The 22,326-nt window shown below is 47.0% G+C and overlaps 1 protein-coding gene and 1 long non-coding RNA gene across 6 annotated transcripts in view; one reads left to right on the top strand and one right to left on the bottom strand.

Moving 5' to 3' along the window:
• The window catches only part of Rbks (ribokinase), a 76,257-nt gene that overhangs the window by 7,370 nt on the left and 46,561 nt on the right, over positions 1–22,326 (bottom strand). For 3 of the 5 annotated variants that reach the window (XR_013113303.1, XM_034514086.2, XM_076942267.1), the window contains exon 7: positions 19,304–19,492. Coding sequence is in view for 4 of the 5 variants with exons in the window: in XM_034514086.2 (XP_034369977.1) it covers positions 19,304–19,492 (189 nt within the window). In the remaining variant the exon portion in view is untranslated. Of the gene's footprint in view, position 1; positions 891–10,339; positions 10,498–19,303; positions 19,493–22,326 lie in introns of those variants that run through there. The other 2 variants (XM_076942269.1, XM_076942268.1) reach the window with 2 other exon arrangements.
• On the top strand, positions 16,539–19,454 carry LOC143443906 (uncharacterized). Its single transcript, XR_013113304.1, has 2 exons — positions 16,539–17,715; positions 18,112–19,454. It is a non-coding gene; the product is annotated as an uncharacterized LOC143443906 (long non-coding RNA).

Below are 22,326 nucleotides of genomic sequence, written 5' to 3'. Positions count from 1 at the left end.
GAAGATCGTGAATCTCTCTTGACGTCCTGATGGGGTACCATGTTGGCGACTTTTGCATCACTGTGACCAAAGAACTGAACAGAAGCAGCTCAGAGGAAGAGAGGGTTATTTTGCCTCACGATTCCTGTGCTGTGGTGGGGTCCATATGGCGGGTGGGGTCATTTCATGGTGGGAACGTGCGGCAGCTACCCCTCACATCATAGTGGACCAGGAAGCACAGAGCTGGCCTGACACAGCCTCCAAAGGCCTGTGCCTAGTGACTCACTTCTGCTGGCCTGGCTGTATGCCCTCCAGGTCCTCCATGCCACACCTTCTAAAATAGTGCCACCAGCTGGGGGACAAGCACTCAAAACACAGTGTGTGGGGACATATCAGATTCAAATCACAGCAGGTACCATTCCCTCTATGCTTGGGGCAAGAGCACAAAGTCTGAACTAGATTGCCTCTGGCAGGTTTGGGGAAGAGGACTTCAGAGGAATCCACGTTTTCAGGGAATAATGGCATAGAAGGACAATGTGCTGAGGGAGGAAGAACAGCCAGGAGGAGCTCAATAGCACAGGAGAAAATGCAGGCAATGAGGAAGATAAGAACGGTGGAGGAGAGGGAGAAAACTGGCCACGGCCAGAGCAGGACTGGGGGTTTTCAAGCAGGTACTGTCCTCGTGTGAGAGGCTAAAGTGGAACAGGGGTCAAGGGTCACCAGAGCTTAGGCTACCTGGAAACTATGGGTCTTGTTTCCATCCTCATGGTCCAGAAGTCACCCTACATGATGGTTGCACCAGGATGGAGGAAAAATGGTACTGTAGATGCGGAAGTCTTAGATCATCAGAGTCCAGAAGAGCAGGTTGAGGAGCCATCATGGAATTACATGAGCCTCAGTGATGCAGGAAGCTATACAGGAAGGAAGGGGAAGGATGGCTGGAAGCCATGGCTTTCACTTGTGGGACTGTAAGGGGAGTTAGGAACGGGGAAGAGCCCAGCAAGAAAGCATGGAGGGGTTAAGCATTGTAAAGCCGGGCAGGAAAGTGGAGTGGAGAAAGAAGAGACTGGGTCCTTCCAAGTTCCTGAGCCGCCTCTGCCTGTCTTCATGACAGGTCCTCTGTCTCCGCTTGCACCATCGATAATGGTTTCCTTTGGGTTCATGATCCTGGCTCCCTGCCGTTCTCATTCACATTTTCTGGGTGTTTCAACTACTAACCCAGTTTCAGCTGCTCTGAATACTGCACGTCCTAAACCCTGCACCCAGATGCATGTCTTCCTCTTGATGTGAAACTGCTTGGCCAGGCTCATGTCTCTTGCAGACAACCTGAGCTCACCTACAGGCAAACTGACTGTACTGCCTGAACACTGGCCTCTCTTCTGTTACTTGTACACCTTCACACGAAGATCTGGGGAACCTCTGGACTCTTCTGTACATTTAACAGTTGCTTAATTAATTCCAAATGCTTGGATCCACCCTCTTGTTTCTCTCTATCCCTTCCTATGGTCCTATGTCACATCCACACCCTCTCTAGAGGTCTACAGTGACTTCTTAACTGGTCTCCCTGCTTTCAGGCCAGACCCTTCCAGTCTACTCTCCACATGCTTGTAAACCTGGCTGTTTCATCTCTATGCCTAAAACATTCTGCGTGCTTCTTGTCTTTCTGAGGACGTGTTAGCTCCTTAAACACAGCACATAAAACACAAAGTTCAAAGCACTCTCGGATCCCACCAACCTAGACCCGTTACCCCTGTCCTCTCTGCCTCCTCTCTGAGGACATGGAGACAGTTTTGTCACCTTGATCCCGAGGCCTAGTGCTGTGGCCAGCCTCTGCTGCAGTGCACTGACAGGAGCCAGCACTGTCAGGAAGATGATGGGCTTGTGGGTTCAGACGAGAGAGCACACGCTGTTCCTCATCTTGTAGGAGGGGGCACCAGCAATGAAACAGGCTTATAAGGGTCTTAGTTTGTCAAATTCCAGATGACCGAAAACGGGTAAGTTGGAAGGAATGACGGGTATTAAATGTGGTTGGGAAAAAAATCCCCAAGTGCTGAAAATCCCCAAGGTAAAAAACTTTCTGGGCAGCACAACCGAGCCCGGGTGATCTCGCAAGAGTGATGTCAGTCCCGAGGCTTCATCTGTTAGGAATCCGGACCCACACAGCATGATTCAGAGGCCAAACTGCCGAGCCACCCGAACAGGGCCTCAACATTCCTCCTGGATGTCTTCACACATTCCATCTGACAAGTAGATACCACTTTCTTTTCTTTTTGGGGCCTCTCCCTCCATAGAGCTATTCAGAGCCTACACTGCAGGCTGAATTCCTCAGTCTGCTTGTGGTTTCGAGGCCAGAGAGCAGCAAATGGCTGAAACATGATGACACACCATTTCTTTGTCAAGGCCAGGGGCTCAGGAGAGAGCAAATGCAAACTGTCAGGGTCCCTACTACCTTCCACAGGATGCTGTGGGCCCAGGTTTGCTCTAGAGCACTCTGGGTCAGCCCTGCTCTCTGCACTTGGTTTGGAAGGAATGGAATTGCCTTCCAGGGATCATTTTAGGGAGCTGCCTCAATTGCTGAGTGACTCCCTCTAGCTGGCCTGGCAGTCAGGCCTACCCTCCTCAGGCACTGATGTCTAAACATAGACTACTGCCTCCTTTCCCTGTCCAGGACCTGATTGGGCTTAGGTGTCCCAAACTTCAGGGACACCATGTAGAAGGACCTTTTAATCTCTCTTCAGCCTCTTTGTTACCACGGTCATCTTTTAGGGATGGTAAATGGATTGCCTTCTCACTTGTACTGAAGCCACTTTGCCATTTGAATTAAAACTCATAACTGGGACAAACAGGGTGGGGTCAGACAGATCTGAAACCCCATTTGACTAAGGTCCTAGTTGTGTGATCTCTGGCAGACTGGTCAGCTTTTCTGCATGTATTTTCTTTTACGGTGGGACTGCTGTAGAGATTAATTCAGACAATGTCAGGGGGTCCAGGAGAGCCCGGCAGAGTAGGTGTTCCACACAGTGGGGCAGACTAGGTGGCATCATGTCAGAGGCCATTTATTTTCCTCAATGTTTTGTAGTAGAAACTCATGACCTAGGTGAGTGGGATCAGACAAGGTTCCAGAGACAGAAGGGGTCACCATCATAGGGAGGCAATCTATTGAGTATTAGAGCAGCAAGGTTGATTTTCTGTTCCCAGCTCGGAGGAGAAGAGTTAGGGGGGCTGGGAATGGGTAAAAGCTGGTATCCAGAGCCCCTGATTATGCAGGCCAGGATGTAATGAGCTCCAGCAGTAGCCATCAGAGTCTCCCGGGTCTTTGACCTTCATTCTGCTGTGATGTGGACTAGGTAGGTTCTCAACGAACCCTTTAGTGAGTTCATGAGATTCAAGCAATGGGAATAAAGAGTGGATAGTCCTGGGGTCAATGCAGAATTGGGGAAGCCAGGCAAGATTCAGGCTTTCTGAGCAGAGGCTCTAGGAAGAGTCAAGGCCAGGGGAAGCAGGGCTGGAGATCAGTATGGAAAGGGGTCTTCCCAAGGCAACAATCAACCCCCTGGATCTCCACTGCACTGTAGCTTGGGGGAGAGAGCACTCTGCTCTCCATGGCTGAGCAGATGCCAGGGAGAGGTGGAGCAAAGCCCAAAAGGTGGTTGAGCAAGCCTGGGGTAAAAGTCTCCTAGCAGCCCTGGAAACTGAGGTCAGGGCTCATCCCGGTGAGCAGGGCTGTCGGGGGGGGGGGGGGGGGGGGGGGAAGGGGGGCAGGGTTCCCTTCTCCATGTGACAGGCCAGCTCTCACAGCAGGGGTGAGCCGGAAAGCTCAGCTGAGGGCTTTTCTGTCATACAGGGCATGGGTTCCCAGCTGGTTGGTGACTCTTGAAAAAGGGACAGTAAGTCTGTAAGTGAGCAGATGAATACATTAGCTGTTTCAATATTTCATGGGGGGAAAAGAAGGGTGAATAGGAAACTGTTTACAAGGTTCTTTGGGGGCAGGGTGGTGACAAGAATACATCTGAGAAACACTGAGGGAAGGCCTCATGTCCTGAAGGGCAAGGGGGCAAGTAAGGGTCTTTGGCGTGCGTGCCAGTAACTCTAAAGGCAAACACTCTATTCAAGGCCTATTGGGTAACTGTTGGTGGTCCCTGCTTTCTTTCCATTGAACCAGAAGTTCTAACATGGTTACCAGTGAACACTGGGAAGTCTCAAAGCCCCAGAAGAAGGAATCTAGAAAGCAGATGGGAAGCAGTCAGGCTGGTGCTATTTCCCAAGCAGAACTGCGAAAAGGCTCTGCCTGGGGTCGTGGCACAGTGAGCTCTCTGGTGGACTGACGCTGAGATAGGCTGTTTGTTCAAGAGCTCAGTTCACCACTCCCACTGGAACAAATCCCTCTCCTCTTATCAGCTCATGTTTACCTCAGGAGGGTGAGATCACATCTTTCCCCAACCTCAAACGTCCCACCTTCCCAAACCAGATCGCAATGTTTATGAACATCATGACAACCAGCCAGGACCCAGATTTCTTCTCTGTAAGTGTAGCTGATCTGCACTCTAAATAATCTGCAGGGAACACGACAAATTATTATATCACAGATGTCCGTGTCCTTGCCACTTTGTGATAAATGTCAACGATTATTTAGGCTGAGATAATCCACCTTAAAAATAATCTATTTTATGGTCTAACATAGTCCAAATGATCGATCAGTACTTCAAATTAATCAAGCACTGAAACTTATTCCTTGTTTTCTATAATCAGCTAATCATTTGATGTGTGTGTGTGTGTGTGTGTGTTGGTAGTGATGGGACCCAGGGCCTCTACCACTAAGTTACACCCTCCTCCCACAGAAAAATACAACAAATAAACAAACAACCTCTCCCCAGACTCTAACTCTGGGATATAATTCATACACCACACACTGTTCACCCGCTTTAAGGGTACAATTCGGTATTCTTCAGTGTAGTCACGGGCTGAGCAACCAACACTACAGTTTAATTTTAGATGTTTTCATCCCCCTTAAAGAAACCTTAGTCAGTCACTAACGAGCCTCATCTACTTTCTCTTTCTACAGACTTGCTGAATATATACAGTTTAGAATAGAATAATCTCATAGTTTAATTCTATAATTAACCCATGATTTATTGCTTCACAGTTAGGCACAGTTTTGGTGTAGTTAGGCATAGTTTTGGTGTAGTTAGGCATAGTTATGGTGTAGTTAGGCATAGTTTTGGTGTAGTTAGGCATAGTTTTGGTGTAGTTAGGCATAGTTTTGGTGTAGTTAGGCATAGTTTTGGTGTAGTTAGGCACAGTTTTGGTGTAGCTCCTATGAAAGTGAGTGCTGTTGATCCAGTGGGAACAAAAACTTCATTCCTAACAAACACTGCAGGAAAGGTTGTTTTCTTCTTTCTCAGAGATTTTTACCAAAAGCCTGTGAGGTTTCCAGAACTAGAACCGTTCCAGGAGCCTGCTGTGAAACTTGCTTGGTGAAGTTGTGTGGCACTAATCTTGAGGCAAGCCCACCTATGCTCTTCAACATTAACATGGCCAGTCTTGCTTTCTGTAGATTTGGCTTGAAGAGCTTGAAGGCTCTTCTCTCTGATTTTCTGTGCTGCTTAAGGAGTGTTGCTAAGATAAGTGTTAAGCTGCCTTCTAAAAGGTCACGACTCCAGTGCACAAGTCTGAATTGGAGGCTTTAGGCATGGACCGCACTGGGCATGAGAGCTTTGGTTTCCACATGACACTGCCCACCCTCACAACTAGAACAGAACATCCCTGGGAAGCCATCAAAAGCAGCATGTCTGAACAAGGGTGTGGTCCCTCAGATTTGGGTGAGCCACTAATCAGGAAATAATTTTCCTTAATGCCAGATCAACTCAGTGAGGCTAAAAGGCAGAACCTGAAATACACCCAGCAGGCCATTGGTCGGACAAAAAAGTGAGTTGAGTTAGGGAAAGAATAAACACAGGCTCTTCCCCCTGTCCCAGACACAATGCCTACTGGAAACCCCAATCCTGGGTGCAGAGTGAAGACTCTCGCTTTCTTGTCTGTCTACAGGGTACGTTTACAGATGTGATTCAAATGAGTCTCATTACAGTCCTGAGGCAGGGCCAGCTTCTGTTTTCCAGCTAGCTAGCTCAAGGAGACTGGTGAGGTGGCAGCTTGGATGCCTCTGGTTGAGGCTCAGTACCTGGAAAGGCTTTGGCCTTTGCACATAAACATTTTGAAACTGTTTTTGGAATACCTTCAGAATATATGGTGCACCTTTGATATCTTCAGTGGAAGTAAATGTACATCTTCTAACCTTGGAGTTTTCAATCTTGACCTTAGAACAGCCTGGAGGGCTTCTTAAATTGGGGATTGCTGTGTTCCACCTCAAACTTTCTGATCCATTAAACCTAAGGTGGGGCTTGGATTTGCATTCCTAATGAGTTCCCAGGTGGTGCTGATGCTGCAGGCTGAGACACTCTCTGAAGGAATTTATTGGGGGGTGGGGGTGTTAAAAACCAACCAAGTCCAATCATTTAGGTCTGGGATCACACTGTGGAATTCCACCATTTGGTCAAAAACAATGGTAGGAAATCGGACAGAGAGCTCCACACGGGTCTCTTTTTATTTGTTTTTACTTTTTTCAGTTAGAGCAGGCTAGCCTTTATATCACTGTGACTCTCTTGCCTCTGCTCCCTGCACATCAGATGTGCTGCTGCACTGGGCTGGTTTGAGGAAAATTGTGACTTTTCCTCACCGGACTTTAGGAAAGGGAGGCTCTCGAGGATGTGCTGAAGAGTGGGAGAGCAGGACACCCTGTCAGCTTCACACTGTGAAATGCTCCTTATCAACCTTTATTACTTTTTTCAGCTTCAGGTAAAGAGAGCATGGAGGGGACACATTAGATCCATGTCAGGGACATGTTAGAGCTACTGAGTGATGCTAAGCAGGCAGGGGGCCTTTCTCTGCTGCTAACATGAGGGGTGTAGATTGGAAGACAGAGGGAAAAGTCTGAGTTGTGCTATTGTGATCAGAACAGAACAGGTGAAAAGGTCAAATTTTAGATGCCAGAGACAAACATGTAACGTTTCACCCAGAGAAGAATCCCAGTAGGAGAAAAAAGAAAAAAGAAAGAAAGAAAGAAAAAAAAAAACCCACAACATATGACATTAGTGCTTAGACAGAGAGAAAGTCAATGCTTTGTGTCACAGCAGGGGAAGGGAGGCGGAGGAATGCCTAAATATTGGCTCTGTTTTAATTTCCATTCTACATTACATTAAACTCTCTGTACTCCTCTTTAATTTACAGCGAGTGCTGACACAAATTGGTGTGCCTCTTCTTTGACATCAGTATTTCTCTTGAATTATGTATTTCTATCTGGAACGGGGTTTATGGGGCTGAAGCTTACTTTTATTGAGATGGGTGAGAAGGATCAATGGGAGGTCAAGTGTAAAATCAAAGGGAGGGGATGCTCCAGTGCGCTCAGCCCCGTGGTTTATTGCCCAAAGAGCCTGTGGGTGATTAAAGGGGACACTGGTCTCCCTGTTTTCACTACATTGGTTAAACTTCAACTACTGTGAAGCGAAAAGCTCTAGATTCTTCACTTGTTGGTACCTGGCCTTTATTTGTAAGAGAACAGGTGATGAGAACAGGAGTATCACTGCAATTTTATTTAAAATTGAGTCCCAGCCATGAGCAGCCCCTACCGGACTCAGCGTTTTGGAGGTCATAGGTTTCCCTGTGGTGTTCAGGCTGGCTGCCCTCTGGTTGGTGACACATGGCTCCTGGACTGACAGAGGTCATTTGCTGACCTTCCCTCCCCCCCCCTCCCCCAGGCCTGCCTGTGAATCAGGGTTCTTTTTCAGCCTCACCAGTCAGTGATGGCCTCTTGCTGGCCAGTCACCCAGTTCTGGAATATTGTGATGGGGTTCTCTGAAGTAACACTTGCATCCAAAGGATCTCATATAGAACACAGACTTACCAAGAATGGACGCAGCAGACAGCCCTGACTGTGACCCTCTGAGTTCAAGCTGAAGCGCACCCATCCCTTAAGCCACATCAGCAGTCGATTTACAACCCTTCTCCAGTTTCACTTTCTACCTGTGACCTGCTCTGTGCTGGGGTGGAAATTTGGGGGAAGCTGTTTTGCTTGTTGCCTGATAATAAAATCAGAGGGTTTCATATTTTACCTACAATTGATTATGTTATTAAAGCTGTTGGGAATCAATATGGCCTCAGTAAAATAGTAAAACTTGCTTGTTTGCTGGGTCCAACAGCCATGCCTGGCTGTCACTCACTCAGCAGTGATGAGGGTTGGCCAGACTGCAGAGCCATGACATCCAGCCTTGGAGTGGGTGGGCCATGTGTTGCTGTAGCCTACTCAGACTCTGGGGTGGGGCCAGCTTGGACTGTGTGCAGCAACAATCGACTCTCTGGCCTTCAAGGCTCTGCAGTCTGGGAAGTCATGGAGAAAGATGGCTTATGGAGACTGAAAAATGAGCTAAGACCCCTATTTGCCCCCAAAATGTCTGTGGTAGATGAATTCATTCTATAATTCAGAAAGGAGGAAAGCAATCCTGAATGCAAGCTAAAAGTGGAAGAAGAAAGGCCCTATTCTTCTTGCACTGTTAATAGGCTTTGTACATAAACAACTTTACATATCTACGAATAAATGGCACTTCAAACCAAAGCGTCCGTTAGTGACTCATTGGGCTCGAAAGATTGGTCTTGCCTTCTGTGGTCAGTAATCTTTCTTTCCTTTGATTCCACCATTCTAGACAGAAAACAGTTAATGCAATATGACTTGGTATCCTACAGGATTTGCTGAGACAGTCTCTGCCCAGCGCTCCTCTCCAGCTGCTTTCTTCTCTTGGTGAGAGGTGTTTGCCGGCATGGAGCCATTGGATTAGCACACACCAAAGGCATCTGATAGCCCGAGCAGCAACGGCAGGTCACACCCCTGCTCATGCACGAGACTTAAGAGTAATTAGCCATTGCACAATGTTGTGTTCGTGCCCTTTCTGTGCCCGAGCTGTTAGGCCACGAGCTCAGCAGCAGTTGCTGAGAGGAGAGGGTTCCTGGGTTATTTATAACGCCCCCACTTCCTCACAGTGACTGCTTCACCCCCTGCTCTCCAGCCAGGGACACTGTGAGGACGATGGAAGGACCAAGCAGGTGATTCACTGCCAACTGCTTGTACCCTGGTTGGACTAGCTGGTTCTGTCTACACAACCCAAAGCCATCATGCCCTGGCTCACAGTCCCTGTCAGAAAGGGGGAAGAGTTATGTGGAGCCTGTTTCAGACAAAGCATAAGTCGGCGAGACCCACTTTACACACTGAGCAATCCCACTAGTCCGTGTTGTTTGATTTCTTAATGACAGCCGTTCTGACTGGGGACAAATGAGATTTCTCGCCTCCCCCTGTAGCCAGGGTTTCTCTGGGTAGCCCTGGCTGTCCTGGAATTCACTCTGTAGACCAGGTTGGCCTTGCACTCAGAAATCCGCCTGCCTCTGCCTCCCAAGTTTTGGAATTAAAGGCGTAGATCACCAATTCCTGGGTCAAATGGAATTTCAGTACAGGTTGTTTGTTTGTTTATTTGTTTCAGGGTCTTATACTGCTCATGCTGGCCTTGAACTCAATGTGCAACCCCTCAGGTGACCTTCAACTTCTCATCCTCCTTCTACCTCCCAAATGCTGGGATCACAGGTCTGCGCCACCATTCCTAAGTCTATGTGGTTCTGGCAGGAAGAGGCAAGAGAGTATTTGTGAATTTGAGGCTGGCCTGGTCTACATAGTAAGTTAAAGGACAGCCAGAGTTATACACATAGTGAGACCTTGTCTCAAAAACAAAACAACAACAACAAAAAACCCAAACCAACTTTAATCCCAGCACTTGGGAGGCAGAGGCAGGCGGATTTCTGAGTTGGAGGCCAGCCTGGTCTACAGAGTGAGTTCCAGGACAGCCAGGGCTACACAGAGAAACCCTGTCTCGAAAAACAAAAACAAAACAAACAAACAAAAACCCAAACCAAACCAATAAAACCAATCAATCAGCCAACCAAACAAGAAACCCAAAAAACAAAAGTGAAAAAAATCTGGGTAGAGTATCATGTGACCATAACCCCTGCAATCCTGGCCCTCAGGAGATGCTGAGGGTAGGGGAATCTTGAGTCTCACTGTAATACATTATATACACCCACATACATACATACACACAGTGTCTGCTCATACCATTAACAGTATGTTGACACAGAGAACTACCTATAGTGTGCAGTCATATTCTCCTACAAAAGCAAGCAGATGTTCAGGTCTATGATGCACACACAGCCTTTTGACTCCCCTGCTCACCTGCATCAAGCAACAGTGGCCAGTGAAGACAGTGGGCATGGCAGGCTCAGCTTTCTGGGCTTTGTAGTTTGATGCCATTTATTTATTTGTTTATTTATTTATCTATAAATCTCTTCCCAGTTTCAGGTCATCAGGAAGTTCTCCACTCTGCAGGACTCCCTTAGAAGACCACAGCACAGCCCTGCAGGTCTGCCCTGGAATGCCAATACAGTAGCTTAGGAAGAGAAGCAAGGACCACAGGCTCCTGCCTTGTTATCAGGCCAGTGACCAGGGAGCTGAACTGAGGGCAATGGTAAGCAGATGTGAAGAGTAGGGTGCTAGGAGGGAAAGATCCTCACTGGAGATGAATACATTCTGCTTCTGCCATCCCACCCTGCCAGAGGGACCAGCTCCTGCCCGGCCCACAGAACCCTCCAAACCCAGATCTGGATATTTTTGGACTGTTGCTGAAATGTCTGCTCCTTCTCCATCCCATGCCTTCTCTGTGGCCACACTTTTAGTCTTGGGCCATCTCTGAGACAGGCCTGGTCCTAGATGCCCTCCAGGGCTGCTGAAGTATAGCGCCCTGGGGCACTGTGTAAACTCAGTTCTGCTGCACTGGGGAGACAAATAGCCCATGCTTGGCCCTGGTTCAGTTCTTCAACAAGAACATGACATTTCTGGTAAGCAATTACAATTAGATTTTTAGAGCCCTGGGTTTTCAACTGATCACATGCAGGATTAGGAAGGATAATTTCAAGTGCTGAATTCTGCCTGATTAGCTAATAAATGAGGTGATCTGCTGATGTAGAAGGAATGTAATGGAGCCCATACAGCCTTTAGGGCATGACAGATGTCGTGTGTCCTGTCTGTCAGCCGCCTCAGTAATTACTCTGTCCTTGCCCTTTCCTCACAGTCAGGAAACTCTTTTTGACTTCCCCATCTTTTCTGGCAGCCTCTGGGAGCAGAGTCTTCAGAGAGTTTTCTAGATGTCATTCTTGGGACAAGAAGGGCTATTTAACAAATAGATTTATGTGTATTAATGTTTTGCCTGTGCATGCGTGCTTGCGTGTGTGCCTGCATACCGTATGTATGTGTTTGATGTCTGTTGAGGCAGGAGGAAGGTGTTGGATCCTCTGGACCTGGAGTTACTGTCACTTATGAAGCCCCAATGTGGGTGCTGGGAGTCAAACCCAGGTTCTCTGGAAGAGCAGCCAGTGCTCTGCACTACTGAGCCGTCTTCCAACTCCAAGGAGGACTATTCTAAAGATTTATTTTAATTGCAACTATGTGTATGTATATGATGTGTGTATGTGCAGGTAGAGAGGGTTGTATCCCCCGGAGCTGACATTTTAGGTGGTTGTGAGCTACCATATATAGGGCCGGCTTCTCTGGAAGAGTAAAAGTACGTGTTTTGAACCACTGAGCCACTGTCCAGCCCTAAGGGGAGCTACTGTAGAGCTTCAGTAGGTTTTTCTGCATTTCGGAGGTAACTTTCACTCTCTGTGACCTGGCATTTTTAGTTGTAGCCTTTGTTAAATGAGGATATTTAGAGCAGAACACTGGATAATTATTTCATTCTCCAACAATGTATAAGGATTAGTGCTCCTCTGATTTCATCTTTCTCTGGATGCTTTAGCTGTAGACTGAGGAGTATGATGTGCTCTGGAGAGCAGTCCCTAGAGACGGCTGACTGGAGCTACTCTTGCTCTCAAGCTGGTTACTCTCCAGGAGAATTCAAGCTTTTCAGTTGCCCCCACAGAGCTGCTGTTATATGCTGAGGTTGGCCCTGCTCACAAAAGACCTTCTAAGCCAGGTCCTGAGCATGGGGTGTTTGCTAGGCAGGGCAGTAGGAGCGATTAGCTCATCTTGGCTACAAAAGCAGTTGGGAAATGTTAGAAAGAGGGTGGGCACCCTCAACAGCTTAGTAGTTCAGGCTCCTAACAGAAGATGTTTACTGAAAAGAAAATTTGATTATAATCTGTAAGAGAATGTATGTCTCCTCCAGGAATGGTCACTCAGGGACAAGGATGGATGGATGCATGTGAACCCTGCCAGAAGCAGTATTATCTGGAATGGCCCAGTCCCACCACTCTTCTCACATAGTCCAGCCCTGGCCTGTAGAGGAAGTGGCTATGTGGCAATGGTGTTGGTGCCTGGGTTCTCTGGACCAGTGTGCAAAGCAAGCTCCAGGTTTTGTTATCTAGGAACTGCCAACCTGCATACACAGTCAGATAGACTCGGAGCGATGTAGTGATCACGAGTGCTCTCGTTCTGAGGGCTCACAGAACTAGATGGTACTCAGGGTCTATGGCGGGTTATTGCCTTACATCAAGGCTGCAGTGGACTGTACAAGCATGAAAGGCCTTTGCAAGACCTGGAGACAAGAGGGGTTGTAGAAGTCTGTATTCTGACATGTGACTCGAGGGTCAGCACTAGAATGTCAAGGCACAGAGAGGTGGACTGTCCCCAAATCAAAAGGTAGAATTTACTTGCTAAAGCAGCCTAGCCAGCAGATGGTTAGCGCAGGATTCCAACCATCATCTGCTGTGTGCAGAAGCCTTCACGTCTCAGGGAAAGGTGATCTGGCTCCTGCTGCTGCTAATCACTTTTTATTATTTTAGGTCACTTCTGAGCATATTCACCTGCTTATATGTATTAGCCTGCCAAAACAAACCACAGATAGTGGCTTAAACAACAGAAACTTCTTTCTCATAGTCCTGAGGCAGGGGTGCTGAGATGAGGTGTCCCAGCAGACGTCTTTACTCTGAGGCCCTTCCCTTGGCCTGCAGGTAATTCCTATCTGCTGGTGCTCGCAGGGTTCTTTGTGCCTGTGCTGAGGGAGCTCTCTGGTGGGGCAGTTGCTTCGGAGGACACTCAGACTCCTGGAGCAGGAGCTCAGGCTGGGCCCTCACTTAATTGTCTCCAACACACTCTGCTTCCAGGCATGACTGCAGTGGAGAGGGGCAGCAGCACGTGGACATCATTCAATACTCATCACGGTCTCATGGTCTTCCACTCCCGAGAGGTTTTCACTTATGACCTTTTGTTTCTTTCCTTTTTTGAGACAGGGTCTCACTCTATAACTCGGGCTGTCTTGGGATTTGATAAGTATACTAGGCTGGGCTTGAATTGTCAGAGATCTACTGGGTCCACCGGAATTAAAGGTGTGTGCCACCACACCCCGCTTTAGGACCAGTTTAAAAGGGAGAGGCACAGAGGAGAAAGCACTAGAGTTTTAGGTGTATCCCATCATGCTCAGCTTTTTATGGAATTCTTGGGTTCCAAACTCGGATACTTAGCTTGTAGCTTACACAACAAATACTTTACTGACTGAGACATCTCCATAGCCTTGCCTGGTCTCTTTACAACTCTTCCTGGTTACCCAGTAACAAAATCCAAGAACTGTGACAAAAGCAGAGTTAGTCTTACTCAGTGCCCTGTTGGGAGGAAGGAGGCTGAAGAGGTAGGTACACTGGCTAACACGCCGCCGACTCACTCAGAAGGGAACTTGAACCTGAGCTGTTTCTCTGAGGATGTGCAATACATTTGAATGACGGACAGAAGCAGCAAACTTTGACATCAACCCTGATTATCTCCATGGGAAATTATATAAAATTGCATTTTTGAGGAAAACTACTTCTTCAAGAAGCTTAAGAAAGAAAAATCCTGTCAAAATGCACACTGAAATGTTTAGAGTGGACCCTGAGGGCCCCAGTAAGAAGGTACCACCTCTCTCCTGTGGCAACAGGACATCCTTTCAGAAGCCTGCTTGTCATAGGGTGACTCAGGTTGCTTAGACAGAGACTTTGGAGGCTTAAGAGGTTGTTCGTGAGGCCAACTGTCAAGGTCTCCTCTGTGATGATGACCCCTGCAGCCGGCAGACAGAGAAATGATAGGACCTACCCTGTCTGCTAGATGTGGCTGGCTGTCAGCAGCTCCTATGCCCTAAAGAAATATTTATTTCAAACAACAAAGTAATACACTGAAAACACAGGTTTATGGACAAGAAAGACATGAAGTAGAAAGGAGAATTTACTCTTTATCACACCAATCCATTCCCTTCCCGAGCAGCCATCAGAATGGCTTGGTGAGCTTGCTCCCAGTGTGAAATCTATTTACAGTGAGTGCTATGAGGCGCTTTCCAGTGACCAGCACAGCAGTTACCAGTTAGGCTCCTCTACTGAGGTGCAGCATGCCATCTTCTCAATGTTGGTTAATGCAAAGTTGAAATAAACATGTTTGCGTAACTATTTGTATGTGAACACACCTGTGACACAGACTCCTGGAAGGGGATTCCCTGTGCTGGAGAGAAAGTGTACTTTAACTGGTCCCCTCGGGCCACCCTGCAACACTGTAAGAATGTAAGTTCTCAGTAGAAGTATGCGGATGAGAAGTGCAGGAGGCGGTTTGGAGCTGCTGGAGCATGGGCATTATTTACCTTTAACATTGTTAGCTTTGTGGCCGAGGGTCTTCCTGCTGTTTAATGGGCACATTCCTGGTATGAGTGAGGTTAAGCATTGTGTAGTTTCTTTATTGTTTTGTATTTCTTCTTCTGAGAACTGCCTGTTTACATCACCCTGGAGGAACATTTATGTGCCGACTGCAGAAGCTTCAGCAGCAGAGTGGCAGCATCATAAGAAGCTGCTTCTTCCCTCTACCCACTTAGTGACCTCCCCATCCTCCAGTGCACATTAAGTATGGGTTCCTTTCGTAAGCAGAGGGGAACAGAACAAAGCACTTAGTGGGGTACGGGGGTGGGGGTGGGGGCTGGAGGCTCTGAACCCAGGGCCTCACCCATGCTATGCAAATCCTCTCAGATGAGCTACCTGCCCAACCCTGTGTCCGGCATGGTGGCATGGTACGTCTAAAGGCCATTTCCAAAAGTACTTTCACTGATCCACAGAGTGGATCCACAGAGTAAGTCTTCCAAGGTCAAAAACTGAAGGAAACAAAGTTTCTTCTTGGATAAGAAAACAAAACAAAACAAAATACAACAACAACAACAACCAACACCCCAAACCATGCCACCAGGGTTAAATGAGTCTTAATTTCTTTGAGTTCCCTCCTCATCCCCCGGCAGTCTGTTATTCTTTACCCACAGTATTATATATATTCTCCCAGATCCTAGTGTTCAACAGTGAAGGGCAACCAAACACTCTGTTTCTGGATAGAACCCCACAAAGACTCTGCAGAAACCCCACATACACAAAACAGAGGGAGGGATGAAGTGTGTGGACTTCTGGGGAAACCCAGGCCAAGGTCAGAGACTGTTTTGGCAGTGGATGGGACCACTCTATGGGTAGGGGCAGACAGTGCTACACAGAGAGCCCCTGGGCTGTTAGTCGCCCCTCATGCTGTCCTGCATTCATTGGCTCTCACTGCATTTGGCATTAGCTGGTGGACTTTGCACTGACTGTAATTATGTGGCAGGAGGGGACAAGGTGGGAGAAAGGTCTGTTAAGATGGGAGTACTGACCCCCAGATGCTGCAGAGGTTTTCAGCTTGCACTGTCAGTCCTATAGTACCTAAGTGCTGGATTAAAGGGAACTCACCCCTGAGAATGGCCTAGATAGCTGAAGCCAGACCCCAGGATAGAGAATAGTCCCAAAGAAGCCACTTTGGAAGCATCTAGCAAGTCTCAGCAATCACATCCCACTAGAGAGCTTCCCTGATAACTTTCACAGACACTTTCCTGCCACCCATCTGTACTTCCCTCCAGGCCATCTCTAGAACAAATTCTCAAGCCCTGAGTCACCAGGTATGTCCACACGGGTGAGCAGATGTGACTGGAGCCTCATCAGCAACTCTGACTCCTACCTGACTCAGACAGACAGACAGACAGACAGACAGACAGACAGACAGAGGAAGGGCAGTCAAGAGCAGGGAAGATGATCCCCCTGTCCTCGGCTTTCGTTTACTCTTGACTTAGTCATCTGTCCTGATTTATGATGCATTATAGTAAAGCAAGCGATTCTGGAGGACTTAGATTTAGCCTGTGGCCTGCATTTTTGACAGTGTGAGGGCAGATTCTGGGACTTAAGCATTTACATAAAGGGAAGCAATCAGTACATAAGGATCTGACAGAGCTTGCAGGGTCTAATAATAGGACACCAATATAATGTAATATTTCATCATACTACCACGATAATCCCTAGGTATTGCTTGTGTGTGTGTGTGTGTGTGTGTGTGTGTAACATACAACATTCACTTCCCATGACTCCTGAACAGAACACACATAAGCATGATCATTCTGACTGAGGCTGAGATGCAGAAATAGGGAAAGAGACACATCTGCCTTGTCTTCCAAACTGAACCGAGGACATCTGCAGCACTGCCACCCTCTCACGCCAGCACAATGGGAAAAACAGATATAAAAATAGAAGTGATATATTCAACTATTAACAGAGGCAAAACTGAATATAGCAGCACGCAGCAGCTCTGACGTACAGGCTGTCTCAAGTGGACAGTGTGCCAGCAGTAACTACTTTCCTCCCTCCGTGTCATCTGTAAGTGGAGGAGGAGATGGTGAGGACTTTATGAGACAACAGTGAACGATGCTCTACTGGCCGGGAGGGAAGGGGCCATTTGCCCAGGAGAGCCTCGCCTCAGCAGGGCCATTGTTTCACGTCCTTTAACTAGCTGAACAGTTGTGTGTGGATCAGGCAAGCATGCTGGTGGGGAGGCTGCTGGATGAGAAGAAAAAGCACAGCATAAAAAGATGAGGGAGAAGCTAGGGAGCTGGCTGAGTCGGTAAAGCACTGGCCACGCACACAACACGAATCAATATTCCTTCTAGTGTTCAGTACTGTTCAGTTGTATGGATACCCTGCACTTGCTTGTCTACTTATCTGCTGATGAACACTGAACATGACTTCCTTTTGTTTAGCTGGTGTCTTCTCCCCTATTCTTTGATATACGTTCTTTGTCCTTTGACAGCAGAGACAGGGACGTGATGAGGCACCTGGTGGGGGAACAGAGCTTTTGGGGATCGCTCTGGGAAGACAGCCTGACTGAGTCCAAAGCCCATGACAAGAAGAGTAGAGCTGACCTGGGAGCAAATGAAGACCCTCCGAAGGTTCCATTTGTGTGCACCAAACATGCCTCTGATAGGCTGCTTCTGTGCACAAGCAAGCAGAGCTGTGATTGACAGGTGCTCAGTGGAGGCCAACCCATTTCCGGGTACCCACAAAGGTCTGACTTCCCTCAGGACCCTTCATGTCATTCTGGCAAGAGAAAAACTTTTTCCCCCTTTGGTTCACACTTGGAGCGGTTTACTCTGATGAAGTGAACTAATGAACCTTCCCAACGTAGGGTCCCTGCTTGACAGAACAGAAAAGATGAGCGTGCTGGAAATGACCGAGACGAAGACCACACACCAGGCATTAGTCTGCAGGCGCCTGAAGAAGGCACCATGGCATGAGCTTCAGTGTGTAAGTGTTCTTGTCGTACATAGCTTTCTGTTCATTTGTGGGTGAGTGGGTGGGTGGGGTTGGCCTCAGACAGGGGCGATCCTCCTGCATCAGCTGCCAGAGTCCTGGGATGGACAGTGTATGAAGCTCATGCTTGTTGTTTACACTGTCACCAGGTTTACACTGTCACCAGGTTCCCCCAGGCTTCAGGTTTGATAAATGAGTTATGTTTTAAAGTTGTTTCTTAACGAAAATAGAGCAGAACGTATTTTATAAATAAGTATATGTAAATTCCTTATAAATGAAAACTCTTAAAGTTTTCTTCTTTATCAATGTGACTTTCTTATCCCTGAAGTTTGTATATTTTTCTGGTCAGCTTTTCTGAATTCTAACACTAAACAATTTTTATTTCCTTAGCTAGGGAGTCACAAGCCATCTTCCCAGCTTGTCACTCTCTCAGTTCACTTTGTAGCCGTGACTTTCCTGAACCAGTGTCTTCCCGAAAAGGCATCGGGTGGGCAACACAAGCCTACTTCTGGAGCCACAGCCATGTCCCTTACTGGAAGGACAAAGGAGGATAGCAACAGATTGCTTATTAATGTTTGCAAGGATTAAATGAGATATGTGCAGGAGACACTGAAGCCTGCAGTGATGGTCCCTGCTGTCATCCTTGGGCTCAGAGAATGATCCCTGTACTTGCGCGCCCATATTTATAGCTGCAGTAGTGAAGACAGCCGGGACATAGACCAGACGAATAGAGAACTGCATACACACGGTGGAATGCTACAGAGTCAGAAAGAAAGGTGACATCATGGCAATTGCAGGAAAACGGGTATAACTAGAGGTCACGAAGCTAAGACAAATAAAACAGACTCAGAAAGACAAGGGCCATGTTTTCTCTTATATGTAGAACCTAGTTTTAAAATTGTGTGTGTGTGTGTGTGTGTGTGTGTGTGTGTGTGTGAGTGTAACTAGAAAGGAGATGATGCGGGGAGGAATAACTGTAGAGCTGGTCAGAGAGGTGGGAAGTAGAAAGACTGACAGAACGTGTGCAATAAGAAAGCAAATGGGAGGGCAGACTGAGAGGAGCAAGGGTCTAGCAGCGTGTGGAGTGTGGAGGAGGGAATACATGAGAAGGAAGTATACTATATATAAGTAATATACTGTGACCGTGTGACACGTGTGTGAAGATGCCGACATGAAACCTCCGACTCTGAATACTAACCTAAGAGCCAAATGGAAGAAAACAAAACAAGGAGCTGTGTTAGCCTTGTCACCCTTGCCACCAAGAGTCTAGAAAGACATGTTTATGCTCTAGTCTCCTGCCTAAGGCGTCCCCAGCATCCAGAGCATGGCTGGCACATAACAGGCTCAGAGAATATTTATTTACTGAGTGAGCATAAAGGAAATACAGCAATCCTTTACGGATAAGGAAACAGGCTTCCAGAGACTGGACGCCATGGGGCCTCCTAGTGACTTAGAGGGGACCCGGAGAGGGCTCTCCTGCTTGGCTGTCATCTCCCACCCCACTCCTAGGTCTTATCTCATTCCATATTCTTCAGACAGGGACGTATTAGATGGAAAAAGATTCTTAAAGTTTGAAACCTACCGTGGTGTCCACAGCCTTGACTGCTTCTGTGGGAATGTGCTTTGGAACAGGCTCTGCCTGTGACAGTGTCACACATCCTGAAGCCCCTAAGGTGATGACCACAACCTGGCAGCCCCGTTCTAGGAGAACCAACGCAGCCTTCCCAGCCGTGGTCGGGTCACTCACTGCATGGCCGGTTAGAATCTCAGCCTGGAACACACACCAGAGAAGAAGCGGCGAGAAGAGAGATTAAGGTGTGTTCACGTCTGCCCTGTAGGAAACATGGCTCCCTCATTTCTCATGACACTCAGGGCAGTGGGAACTTTGAAGGATTTCGGCACAGAAGCATAAATAAGAAGAATAAAATGAGGACAGGGAAAGTAGCTACTTAAAATACACTCTGAATGGTCATAGTTGTCTTATGCTTATGGTTTCAGTGTTTGGGAGGTCAAGAGTTAATGCCAAAAGCAAAAACGCCAAACAAAACAAAACACTCTCAGGGGCTGGAGAGATGGCTCTGTGGTTAAGAGCACTTGTTACTCAAACAGAAGACAGGTTCAGTTCCCAGCAACCACATGGTGGCTTGCAATCATCTGCAGCTCTAGTCCTGGAGGGTTTGACCCTGTCTTCTGGCCTCCACAGGCACCAGTCACATATGAAATGCACATACATATGTGCAGGTAAAACACTCAAACACATAAAATAAATCTAAAAATAGTTTTGAAATTCTTGGGACAACTTTGGATTTCTTTGTGTAGCCTTGGCTGTCCTGGAACTCACTCTGTAGAGCAGGCTGGCCTTAAACTCTCAGAGATCTGCCTGCCTCTGTTTCCCGAGTGCTGGGACTAAAGGTGTGCACCACCTGACTTGTTTTTACTTTTCATTAAAAACACATAAAAAAAAAAATACATGCTTGGGATGGGCTAGTCAATGTAGCTGTGTCAACGGCTTTCAGGCTCAGTGGAGATTGACTGCTGGATTGCTCTCTCAGTTCCTCTAGATACAGAACTTGGGGCAACAAAAGGAAGGTGGGAAGTGGAGAGGGAGCACTACCAGGGACTCTGTGTATGCTACACCTGTAAACAGAGGCACCTAAGCTGGACACCATTGCCCAGACCTGCCCTGCCCTGGTAGTGCCCAGGCCTCTCTCGGTGTCTCTCTCATGCTCTTGCAGACTACTTGGGTTTGACTGCCTCTATTTGCCACCATCTCTGATTCTTCCTTAGATCACATACAACAAATGAGGGTTTGTACAGGATCAGCATTTCTCTCCTGGAACAGTAAAGAGTCTTGGGCTGAAACTGAGCCAGGGAGGCACCTCTCTGCCATCTTTGGGGTGCTTTTTTACTTGTGACACAGGTAGTTAAAAAAAGCACTGGATGAATTAGTACTTTTTGACTCAAAGTGTATAACTAAATTCTCTTTTCCATATTGTAGTTTAACCATATGCTATATAAAACTGCATGTAAGCCCTGCTTGTAGTTGCTGTGAATATGTTCAAATTAAACACATTTGTTCCATATAAAAGTACTCTGTGTGTGTGTGTGTGTGTGTGTGTATGCTGCTGAGATGGCTCAGTGGGTAAAGGCACTTGCCATTAAGCCTAATGGGCTGAGTTCAACCCCACACTCACCTGGTGGAAGGAGAATATTGACTCCCTCAAGTCTTTGACAGTTCCATATACACATCATGACATATGCGCATGCATGCACACACACATACAATGTGTAAAAGTCTTTTTTTGTTTGTTTGTTTTTTGTTTTGTTTTTTTTCGAGACAAGGTTTCTCTGTATAGCCCTGGCTGTCCTGGAACTCACTCTGTAGACCAGGCTGGCCTGGAACTCAGAAATCCGCCTGCCTCTGCCTCCCAAATGCTGGGATTAAAGGCTCACGCCACCACCGCCCGGCTGTATAAAAGTCTTTTAAGGTACATTACCAAACTCTGTCTTTTCTGTATTACAATTTAATCATATGCTATACATTCCTAAGACTGAGATTGTGTCTCACTTTTATTTGCTCAGATCATGCCCAAATTAATTCGTTTGTCATACAAAAACCATCCCTCAAGTACCTGCTCACTGTGTCTGTGATCCCAATAGCAGAAGCTGCCTCAACCTGGTCATGTACCTTCTCTTTCTATCTTCTGTGTGGCCTCTGTATAGTCTGGGTTGGTTGTACTCCAGGGCCACCTTTTCATTTTAAGTATTTTCTTAATTTTATGTACGTGTGTGTGTGTGTGTGTGTGTGTGTGTGTGTGTATGTGTCTGACTGTGTATCTGTGTACCCAGTGTGTGCAGGAACCTGAGGAAGCCAAAGAGGGCACTGGATGCCTGGAACTTGGAGATGGTTGTGAGCTGCCATGTAGGTGCTGGGAACAGACTCTGAGCCATCCTAATAAGGTTTGTGTTAATCTGTGTTATAGGGACCATTTCTGTCTGCTACATACACTCATCTACTTTCAGAGATACTCTCACTGTATCTTCTAAAAACTCTGAAATCTCTGTCAACACCCCTGACCCTGTGTGTGAGTAGTGTGTGTGTGTGTGTGTGTGTAAGAGAGAGTATACATGTGTGTTTTGATGTGTGTGTATGCTGTGTGGTGTGTATGCCAAAACAAGTCATGTATACATATTCTGACCAACAGTCCCACTATGCTCCAGGCAACAGTAGTAGCAACTATCAAATATGAGTGAGGAATCTCTCAGCCTTGGAATTTTTCAGCTCTTGCGTCAGGCACCACAGATCAAGGACAAGCCATGCCTATCTGAATTCTCTAGGCATGGAAACAGGAATGGCAATAATTAAAGCTGCTTTGGAGAATTTATTGTATAGCAATAGGCAAGTATATAACAGGGACAGGATACAGTAAGACAAATGCTGTGCAAATTCTTAATGGAATTTGTAATTTAGTGGAGAAGATACATGAGCTGAATAAACATTTTGGCTGTGAAAACTGTCTGAAGAACGAACAGTGTCTTTTAGGTTTCTACTAGGGAAATCTAAGCCAGTTTGGTGGTTGAGAGAAATGTAACCTCATATTGTGA

Source organism: Arvicanthis niloticus, chromosome 11 (assembly GCF_011762505.2).
Source record: "Arvicanthis niloticus isolate mArvNil1 chromosome 11, mArvNil1.pat.X, whole genome shotgun sequence".
In the NCBI taxonomy this organism is placed as follows: Eukaryota; Metazoa; Chordata; class Mammalia; order Rodentia; family Muridae; genus Arvicanthis; species Arvicanthis niloticus.
This window is presented reverse-complemented; position numbering and strand designations above follow the sequence as displayed.